We start from the raw sequence: 11,359 nt of genomic DNA, 5'->3' as shown, positions 1-11,359 counted from the left end.
TCCCCCCCCCCCCTTTCATGACAGGCAATTTGCTATTATACCAGAATCCTCCTTATAAAACACTGAGGCAAAATATTTACAGTGGTTATCTTTAACAAGGACTCCGCCCTCTCCAGAGCAGCCCCACTTCCTACTTCCTTGTTCTCTTTATGTATGTGGTTAAAAAACATTTTGCTATTTTAGTTTCCTTTGCAAAGTCTAGCTTGCCCTGTCTTGGGCCAGTTCTTACTTCATCCCTGCACTTCCTCATGTCCCAACCATACCTAGCTTTGCTGTTCAATCCTCTTCCCTATTCCTTATAGGTTTTCTGTCTATGCTTTTTAAGGCATCTCCGTAAGGTCTGGAGTCCCTCTCTGCACATTTTTCCCTTTTACTTGGGATGAAAACTAGTTTTTACAACACCTCCCGCTTAAAGAAATTCTACTCCCCCCCCCCCCCCCCCACACACCACCCCCGCGTCAAAAAAAATTTCCCCCCCCCCCCCCCCCGCAAACACACACATTCAAATCCTTGAGCTTTTATCCAGGTGATTTCACTAACTAAGCCCTTTAATATTCAGAAGTTACAGACCTGTTTATTTTACTTCTTCATTTAAGTTCACTTTCTACAATCACTTGTCTTTAACTTCTTCAACAACTACCAAAACAAAGGTTAACACTGCTGTTTCCATTGGTTACGTGATTAATGAAGAAATAACATTTGTTCACCGATATATCTAGGTAAAGCCCCCATATTGACAATTCTCCAAAATATTTCTCTAACCACCTGAAAGAGATCTCTGCTCACATCCAAATCCAGGATGGTGTAATACCTTAGGATTTACCAGGAAACCTATTATTTAGGAATTTTATTAGTAGATGTTTAGGATTGTGAATCCAAAAAGATGACAAAGCCAGCAGGGAAATACAGATCGCCCGAAAGAGGGACTAACATAAGAGGGATGGGGGTGAGAAGGGAAACGCGACTACGTTACAGAAAATACAATGGTAGCCAGAAAAAAAATATCATAATTAGCCAAATTCAGGAACGGGATATTTTATATGCTTATTTATTTACTCTTACAATTTATTTCAGTTTTGTGCCTTATCAAGCCATGCAGAAGAAGCTTGAAAAAACCCAAGCTCTAAGATGCACAAAATGTCAGCCAGAAATGGTTTATTCCCTGTATGGTGATATGCACTGACCCTACATTTTGGCTATCGCTTATTATTTTCTTCTGCCAAAGTTATTAGTTAGTTTGTTTTTTACAGCACATGGATTAAAACAACTTTTTTTGATGAGTTACAGAATGTTACAGATATGTATAGTAGCTAAATTGTGAATGATCCAATTAAAGCTGGACACAACTTTTTTCACAGTGATAGCTCAGTCTGAACATACTGCTGCATTAACTATTAAAGAGAGAGAGTAAGAGAAAGTGTGAGTGAGCAGAAGGAAAGGAAACATCTCATGTCTGCACTGATGTATAAGCACATTATTCCTTTTCTCTAGCAATGGTTATCATTAGCCAGATCCTGCTGACGTTAAGCTTACAGTTGCATCAAACTATGGCCTTTGCCTGCAGAACACTAAATGGCAGATGTGCAGAGGTAAACTGTGGTATAACTGGGGTTGTTTAATTCAGGATAGAAAAGTATCGAGCTGGCTAGTGACATGCAAAAATAATTTTAAGGAACAGAATAAATAGAAGCTACAGGAATCATGAGTCAATGAGTTAATTTCCAAAAGCAGCTTTCAATGTATTTAAGCCAAGCAACGACTATCAAATACATAAAGTAAATACTAAGTCATCCTGATCTCAAAAGTACTGTAAAACAAAACAAAATGACAATATTTTTGCTCCCAATACTAATGAACTAAATCATGATGCAATACAAGATAAATAGATAGAAATCAGCAAAAATAAAGACCTTACAGTCTTTATTATAAATGCAGGTTATTTGTTCATAGTTTTGCATTAGAGGAATGTAATGCTTCATATTAGTATACGATTTGTTAATAAACACCTTCAGCTCCAGATTTAGAGGCAGTCTCATGTTAGTGTGCTCAAATTTATACTGAAAGGGGAAGAGGGTACAATTTCATGCTCTATGTCAAATAATTTGTAGCTACTACGTTTTAAAACCCTCAACCTATCCTAGGCCACAACAGATGAATACAACTTTCTATAAAATGAAGAAAGCTGGTGTTTTTAATTCTAGACGCAATCCCTTTCAAGAAAACCTACCTTATTTACTGCACACAAGTTCTGATCTCTTGGAACTACACTTGATCTGAGCCGAAAGGCTGAAAAGTACTACACGCGTCTACCATCATAAACTGCAATGTTTGCGAGTAAACTTTTGGTTCAGCTACTTTATTAGCAGGTCTGTGTCCCACCCACATGGTTGGGCTTGTTGCCTCTATTTCCTGTTCTTTGTGGAAATTTCGAAGAAAAGTTACCACAGTACACAGCAACAGAGCTTTTCAATGCTGTGGTTTTTTCTATTTTTGACCTTGGCACTAATTTTCAATACTTCTCTATCTGACTAAACATTATCTCTCCCTCTGGTTACAGTCATACCATGACATACTTCAGCTAAGTCTTCTTCTGTATAGCATTAATTCTAGAAATCATCTAAAATAATTTTCTGATATGGGTGGGGGGAGGCTGAACCACCAAATCATTATAAATGCTTTTTGGACTTGGAGAATTAAGTACAGCCCTCAAATAGGATGCCTCATTGGAAAAGTTGATATCAAAGGTATCAAAAATATGGGCCACATGCCAGATCTGGCCTGTGGAGCCCTGCCATCCATTCCCCCACGCTGCCTTAGACCTTATCAGACCTGTGGCACAGGGTCAGTCCACGGGCCAATCCGGCCCATGGCCCCCTCCCCCAGTGTACTTGATCCAACGGTGCTCGAGGAAATCTGGGACCCACGCTGCGTGCAGCGCAGACCCCGGGGTGGGCAGAACAGTTTTGTTGCTGGGTGCAGTGCAGTTCAGCTGAAGCAGCAGCTGAGCTGCATATGGTGCCCACTCAAGCTGGTCTGGGACATGTGTTGCATGTGACACTTGCAGACACCATGTACAGCACAGGTCCTGGACTGGCTGGAGCAGACAGTGTGTGCAGCACAGTTCTGGAAACATGGGAGTGGGGAGCAGGTGCTGCATACTGTTCAATCTAGCCAGGGTGGCCACGGCATGCAGCTGCTGCTGTGGCTGGACTACACCATATGCAGCACCTGGTCAGGCCACTCCAGGTTCGGTCCCAGTCTGGCTGAAGCAGCCATCAGATCATGCATGCTGGGAGGAGGGTCCAAGGGTCAGGCTCGCTCTGCACACCAGCCCAATGTCACTCTTGGACAACAAAGTTACATATTTCTAAGCTTCTAAAACTATTTATCAGCTTACTTGCCAAAACAGACTAACCAAGAGCAAACCAGATGCATCAAAAGCCCACAGAGTGAATGGGGATCTTTTCATTGATAAACCTTGGATCAAGCCCCAGACGTGGTTTTAAATAGGTTCCCAAGGCATAGAAACCACCACCTTTTTGAACGTGCCTCATTGTACATAAAGAAGATAGCATTATGAGCACTACATTCAGTTTAGTGTACTTGACCAGTAACTATGAACTGTCAAGCCATCACTTTAAACAGCTTATTCTAGAGCAATCCCATCCAGTGTTCTTGCTTTCAAAACAAAAAAGCTACAAAAATATCCACCAAGCAACAGTATGTAGAAATGGTTCCAACAAGCATTTTTTTAAAGTGAGATCTACGCTAAACAGAACTATTACTATATCTAGTACTGCAGGAATACAGACTTTCCCAGGAACATAAACAAGAGGCTGTGGCTGGGTGGGGGGGGGGAAGCCTATCTACACTACTGAGGCAATCAGCACTTCCTATGGTTGTGGGGGTAGAGTGTGGATGTGTGGGGATTGTGGGATGTGGGAACTCCCCACATGGCGCACAGGCTCCGCCGCCAGAAGCAGGCCCAAGGGATGCAGTGCACAGCTCTAGCCAGAGCTGCACATGGCAGCAAGGAGCGCAGCCAGGCTGGCCCACCTCTGTCACATGGGGCTCCCTACAGCACATGTGCATCTCCTGGCACTCATGCACCACTGGGGGAAGCTCCACACAATGGGAGGGAAGCCAGCTGCCTTCCCTGCTGCCTGCCTGCCCACCCTGCCCTACACCCACACCCTGCCCACCCAAGCTGTACACTCCCAATGCACCCCATGGCACAGGCTCTGCACTTTTGCCAGTCTCAGCCCCATGCTCCCTGCCCCAAGCCAGCTGCAGCTCCCCTGCCGAAGCTCCCCCCACCCCCACTGCTTCCCCACCTGCTGCCCTGAGCAAGCACTGCAGCAGGAAGACGAGGAGCTGCCAGACACTGGGGAAGCTGAGCAGGTCCCCAGGTGGCTGCTGCAGTGGCAGCACAGTCCCAGAAACTGTGCGCTGGCTGGACCGGGTCCTTCTGCGCATGAGGGTGGGAGCAAGGCGCAGGTCGGGCAGGTTACAATTAATTGGTGGATGCCCGTGGGCTGGAGGAAATTGCCTGGAGGGCCAGATCCAACCTGTGGGACGTATTTTGCTTGCCCCTGTCCTAAAGGCACTGTATTTCAGGTCTTGAAGATATGAGGCGGTGAAAGCTCCATCCTTGGAGGTTTTAAAGACCCAGCTAGTCAAAGCTTTGGCTGGGATGATGTAGTTGGGGCTGGTTCTGCTTTGAGCAGGGAGCTGGGCTACTTGTGACCTCCTGACTTCCCTTCCAACCCTAACCTGATGGAATGCGTCTAGGACAGAGCCAAATACCTCTCTCCTTATTCCACATGCTAGGGATACTTGAAAGGATCCCAGACTTGACAATCTTGGCTTTAAGCCTCTCCTAGAAGATGGATTCCCAAGCTAGTGACCCCAGCAACACGAGATGTTAGCTCCGAACCGACTCAAAGGGAAGAGTGCCACCTACTGAGTAAAAAACCATCATTTTCTGAAACATCTGTGTGCTCCCTGGAGCCAAAATCAGCCTGCCAACAATGCTAAGTTATAGAGATCTAGAAAATTCATAGTATAACAGGAGTGTATAGATTTCCACTGGTTCAGAACTTTCTGAAAATTACTAAAAAAAAAATAAACTAACACCCCAATGTTAAATACAAAATAAAATCTACAAACAGAGCAAATAGCTCCTACAAAATTAAGTTGCTGAGCATCAAGCATTCAGATCACTCAAAAAATGCATTTATGGAATTGTGGTTTCATAGAGGTACCCAGCAGGAAGCACAAGTTGCAGACAAATACAATTAATATTTCCACAAGGTAATTACTGTATACAGAAGAACAAGTTAGTGATATACACATACTAAATCTGATACCCAAGGCAAAATATTCAAAAGAAAACCTGCACAATTTCATTATCATTAATAAAACCTCATAAGCATTCAGGAGAAAGGCTGAAGAGAAGAAACTCTGCTTGCAAGAGGAGAGAAGTATTTATTTTGAGTATTTATAGATCACAGAGCTGGGCACTGTACAGATAGAAAGACAGCCCCTATCCTGAAGAAATTACAGTCTAATTCTTCTTTACAATTACACAAAAAGGAAAAAAACTAAAGAGTATCATTCTTTATCTTTGTGTTTTCAGGTTACCTTTAACTTTTGCGTGTTTAAAAAGAAACATTTCAAGAATTAATCTAGACCCCCTGATATGGGTAAAAGCATTCCTAAAATAGTTTTTTTTTTTTAACCAAAAAAAGAAATCAGTGCATCCAAATTGTCATCCAACACACATTTCTACAGGAAGGAGGCTTACCAAAATGCTCTTTCATGCGTCTGAAAACCATCAGAAGTAATTTAGCAATTACACAATTACCATGATTAAATTCTGTACAAACAAATGAAAATAGCTTACCTTGCAAATACCCTGTCTTTGTTTGCTTTTTCTTTACCATACTGTACAGACTGGACTTCTGTCCTCCCACTGAAAAAATAAGTGTACAAGGAATTTAAAAATACACCTCTGCTCAAGAAATACAGACAAGTTATACTTCCTTAGACAAAAAGCTAAACTCCACTCTCAATTATGCCCAAACAACTTCACTGACTTCAGTGGAATATAATTGTTGAGAATTTCAATCCAAGTATTCAAAGCAAAAATCTCTTATTTTGCCTCAGAACATGATTTGTAACGGAGATTAAAATAATATTTCTTCCATCTACAGGATCAAATATTTCCTTCTTTTCTTTTTTTTAATGCAATGAAAGTAGGGTTCCACACCTCCATCTTAATACTATATAAATCTTCCTGCCACAACCATTTCTAAAACTCAGAGCACAACTTTAGTATTGCTCCCAGACTTCTCTCATTAATGCACTGGTTTCCTGTTTGCCCCTGAACATTAAGTGTACAGAGAAACACAATAGAGAACGTAATTTTACAATTAACAAAGCAAGTAATATGGTCCTGTTCACTACACTAGAATAATTAGTTCAGAAGGAAAAGTAAAACTGACTTTAAATGAAGCAACACAGAGGGCTTTATGCCTTTTGTTTGAATGTTCCTCATCTTTTATTCCCTCCCACAGGCACATGTGTCTGGCCTAGGTGGATGCTGCATTTTAAATTCCATTTTGTGCACATGCGTACCCATAATGGGATCTATACTGAGATATCCTCAAAGGCAAATTAGCTTTCCCCTATAGCATGGTAAAAACTACTGAGCATGATATGATTAGAAAACTAAAACGCAAACATAGCCAGACTGTATCTATGTTCTATAAAACGTACAGTACATTTTTGGGAACTGTATAATAAATTATTACAGCTCCCATTTGAAAAGGGAAGAACGGAGTCAAAGGAAATAAAGCAGACATCAAAATTGCACCAGATCTGGGTTCAATACTCAGGATTCATTGGCTTCCAATACAGTATACAACCTTCAGACCACATTACAAAGTTGATCTGCTTCTAATTATTATGCTGATATAAAAAGGTTATCAATTTTTACATAATTCACCTTATTCTGTCTATCAATTCAGTGGCAGAAAGGGGAATGGAACATTAAGGCTTACATCCCTTAATTCCCCACGTCTATTCAACAGTGCCTACCTGCCTCTTTGTCAACATGCTCAATTAAAGGAAAGTGTGGGAAACAGTTAAGTGAATCTCAGCTGTAGTGGCTTCCCCCCCAAGTGGAAGCTCTGTATATTCTTGCAAAGAAATCTTATCATTAGCTTACTTATTACCAATTTGTTTCTAAAATGGCACAAATAAAGAATCAGCAATATATTTGTGTGTTTGGGTAACACCCTATAATAGTATTATAATAGCATTATAATAGTAATATCATCACTTTCCCTTCCAAAGATGAAATCGTACATACATCAGGACTTAGGTACTCAATTAAATGGAACCATCTGTCTTGCATACAATGGCTTTCATTTTAACTGCTGTAATGCCATTCATCATTCTTAAAAATATGGCATCATCACATCAGCCACAGGAATGATAGTATTACTGTTGCAACTGAAAGCACCAGTGTCCTCATTTTCTACATTAGATACAGAGAGGTTAAGCGACTACCCACAGTCACCCAAGAAGTCGTGGTCAAGACCACCCTTTCCCTTTCGGAAAGGGATCTTGGTCTCGGAAAGGGATCTTGGTGTCATTATTGACTCCAAGATGAACATGGGCTGACAATGCGAGGTCATGGTTGGCAGGGCTAACCGGACCTTGTCGTGCATCCACAGGTGCATCTCGAGTAGAGCCAGGGAGGTGATCCTCCCCCTCTATGCGACGCTGGTCAGGCCGCAGCTGGAGTATTGTGTCCAGTTCTGTGCGCCCCATTTCAGGAGGGATGTGGACAACATGGAGAGGGTCCAGAGGAGGGCCACCCGCATGATCCGGGGACAACAGGGCAGCCCCTACAGTGAGAGACTGCGGGACTTGAACCTATTCAGCCTCCACAAGAGAAGGCTGAGGGGGGACCTGGTGACCGTCTATAAACTCACTAGGGGGACCCAGAAGGGTTTGGGGGAGACGCTGTTTCCCCTAGCCCCTGCTGGCATAACAAGGAGTAATGGGCACAAGTTGATGGAGAGGAGGTACAGATTGGACATCCGAAAAAACTACTTCACAGTTAGGGCGGCTAGGAGCTGGAACCAACTTCCAAGGGCGGTGGTGCTGGCCCCTACCCTGGGGATCTTTAAGAAGAGGCTGGATACTTACCTGGCTGGACTCATTTGAGTCCCGTTTTTGTTTTTAGGGTGAGTGGTTTTTTGTTTTTTTTTGGGTTGTTCTCCCGCCCTGGCGGGGGGGCGGGCTAGAAGATCTATTAGGTCCCTTCCGACCCTGAAACTATGAAACTATGAAACTAAGAAGCTGAACCCAGGCCTCCCAAATTCTAGGCCTGCGCCATAACCCCCTACTTACTAAGCCATTCTTCCAAGACACGGCGGTAGGAGGTATCTGCACCCTTTACGAGAATCCCTTTCTGACTGATACTGTAAACTACTTGCCATGCTTTAGTTCAAGGTTGTTAAACTCATCTGACCCTGCAGGATGAGAGGCATGCAGCCAGTCTGCAAGCCAGACTGGGCCTACAGATTGGCCTCATGTGGTAGATTCAGCACACATGGCCCAGCCACTGCTGGCGCTGCATGCACCCTGGACCAGCCCTGTGTGCCCTTGAGCATGTGATCTGGCTCCAGGCTCACAAACCGCATGCAGCATGCTGCAGTCTCAGCCCCACACATGGCATGTGGTGCTCTGGGCCGGTCTGCGGTGTGTGCTGCATGTGGCACCTGGCACCTGACTAGCCCTGTGGACTGGATCCAGCATACAGGACCAGTCTTATCTGGACTGACCCTGGATCCAGTGTGCAAGGCCAGTATAACATAGGTACTACATGCAGCACACACCCTGGACCAGCCCCATGCAACACGTGCAGCACGTGCACAGGCCCCAATCCTGTGCTGCACACAGCATACAGGGCTGGTCTGCGGTGCATGCTGCATGTGATGGCCACATCAGACTGGCCTTTAGTGCTGGATCATGGGCCCAGTCTGCACCAACCCCAGATGCAGCGCGCAAGGCTGGTCTGACACAAGTGCCACATGCCAGGCCTGCCTTTGCCTGTTGTGTGCGTGTAAGTAAGGCTGGGAACAGCACATGCTGCATGCAGTGCGCCAATCGGAGACCCACAAGCAGCACTGCGGGCTGGATGATAGGTCACCATGGGCTGTATCTTTGACACCCCGTCATTAATTTATTTGCTTTAACTGTCAATTGTTAGCTTACCTGAATGATTCATTTGTGTGACTAACAGAAATAAAGCCTGCCAATTGCCTGTAACAAAATTCTAAATGCTTCATAGTTTTATTTTTAAAAACTCCCTCAGTTAAAAGGGAATTTTAAAAAAGTGTGAATCATTGTCATGTCAGCATTATAACATGTAATTAGTTAGGTGTCAGTCCTATACACAACTGAAATAACTACACTCACGCTCTGACAATATTAACATCTAAACTATTTTCAACATAGATTCACAATGACCTACTGCTTACAGCAGTTGCTAGTTATTAATGTATTTCTTAGCTTAGATTGCATGTCAGTACACACCCTGCTTGGTGGGCTGAAGTAGTTTTTAAAATCTTTGGCTGATAGATTATGAAGTTCTGAGATGAGATATGTTGAGTTCATTCATACCTTCCTAGATGAGTATCACTTTTCTGTATGCAACCAAGATCTACACCTTAAAGGATTGAATCTAAATACGTCAGTCTGGTATCAGTTCCTGATCTGGCAATAATAAAATTCTAAGATGTTCTAGATAAGAAATACTTTCATGACATAAGCATGGATGATGCAAGTTCATGGCATCTAATAAGCAGCACAGATTACTAACGCCAAGTTATCCCCATTATAATGCTACAATATGATACGCAAGGACATTCAAGCCTCATTAATCATTATTTCCCCATTTCATTTATTTTCTGATGGTGAAAGTATTAAAATGACATATACCTGAGAATGAAGTCAGATAAAAATAGCACTGAGAGATCCCAGGACTACTTTAATTGTGGCATTTTTTAATGAAGCCTACATTTACTGATGCATCTCACAGGCTTTGTTGACACCCCTCGTCCTCCCCTCCAGATATTGGAACCAGCACTTACCAGTATCGGAACTTTGAACCCAAAGTAAAATAATGTGCAAAAAAGTTCTTCTGAGGGGGTAGAGGTCTGTCCAGTCGGAAGAAAGTGTGATGCTCAACACAAGCCTTCCACAAATTCTTACAGGCTCGATAATTCACCATATTGAATCCCAGTAATGTTTCTCTAGATTCATGCTAAAAAAAAGAGAAAAGGTTTGACTTCGGAAACATTAAAATGCTTTCCAATAATGTTAAAAAAAATTGAAGACGATAATTATTTATAAAAAGTTTTCAGCATTGTAGTATACTGAGAACACCCTCCAGGCGGGGGTGGTAAGCCAAACCCTGCACTGCCACGGGCTCTGCAAAAGGAGCCATGGCCTCTCCGCCTGGCTACGGGGGGGTGCCGCAGTTTGCCAGTCTGTGGCCACTTCCGATCCAGCAGCCTACCATGCTGCAGACTGGCACTGGGCCATGGCCCAGGGATTGAGAACCCCTGATTTAATTTAATCCCTTGCCTGTGGCAGGATCGCTCCTATTCAAACTATCCTAGAAAAATCCATAATTTAAACTCTTCATAAAACTACTGTCAACTCTGACAGAACATGAAACATTAATACTCTAACCTGCCCCAGGTAAAGCTGGGGAACCACAGGGAATTACAAGTTTGTGTTTAAACCCATTTTGTTCGTAATTATTACACTCACTTTCCCTTAAACGGGCCTGTTCTCAGTATACTACAATGCTGAAAACTTTTTCTGGAAAGATGGCAAGCTCCAGGCCATTAAACTGTGATTCTGTAAAAGAGAAAAAGACCTGCTATGCACCTACCCCCCCTTGGCCAAGATTTCAACAACAGTGAGGTACGAAATGAGACTTAATCCTGACACTGGAGAACAGGAGAGACAGTAAACTGGTATGCATGCCACATGTGAACGTTTAAGAACAGTAAGGCTAAGTACAGACATTTGGGAGGTTAAATTGGGTTCAAAATGGCTGTCCGATTTAGACTTAGCTCATCCTGGTGCTGACCATGCACTTACAAACTCGGTCTCAGGGACCAGCAATCAGTCTAAACCTGTAACTATACAGAAGTTCCATGCACACAACCCAGTCTAAAAGTTGCAGAACCCAGTTTAAGATAAAACCTGGATCTATGCAATATCAAACTTATTCGATTTAGGTCAAACTTGTGCATGGAACTTCTGTACA

General features: G+C 43.1%; 1 protein-coding gene across 2 annotated transcripts in view; it reads right to left on the bottom strand.

Moving 5' to 3' along the window:
- PTPN4 (protein tyrosine phosphatase, non-receptor type 4) overlaps positions 1–11,359 on the bottom strand; it is a 128,058-nt gene that overhangs the window by 54,064 nt on the left and 62,635 nt on the right. Inside the window, exons 10-11 of one of the 2 annotated variants that reach the window (XM_025209352.1) lie at positions 10,170–10,342; positions 5,906–5,974 (exon numbers count right to left, since the gene is read on the bottom strand). In XM_025209352.1, the coding sequence (XP_025065137.1) occupies positions 5,906–5,974; positions 10,170–10,342 (242 nt within the window). The remainder of the gene's footprint in view (positions 1–5,905; positions 5,975–10,169; positions 10,343–11,359) is intronic. The other variant, XM_025209353.1, reaches the window with a different exon arrangement.

This window comes from Alligator sinensis, unplaced genomic scaffold (genome assembly GCF_000455745.1).
Source record: "Alligator sinensis unplaced genomic scaffold, ASM45574v1 scaffold1133_1, whole genome shotgun sequence".
NCBI classification, from domain to species: Eukaryota; Metazoa; Chordata; order Crocodylia; family Alligatoridae; genus Alligator; species Alligator sinensis.
This window is presented reverse-complemented; position numbering and strand designations above follow the sequence as displayed.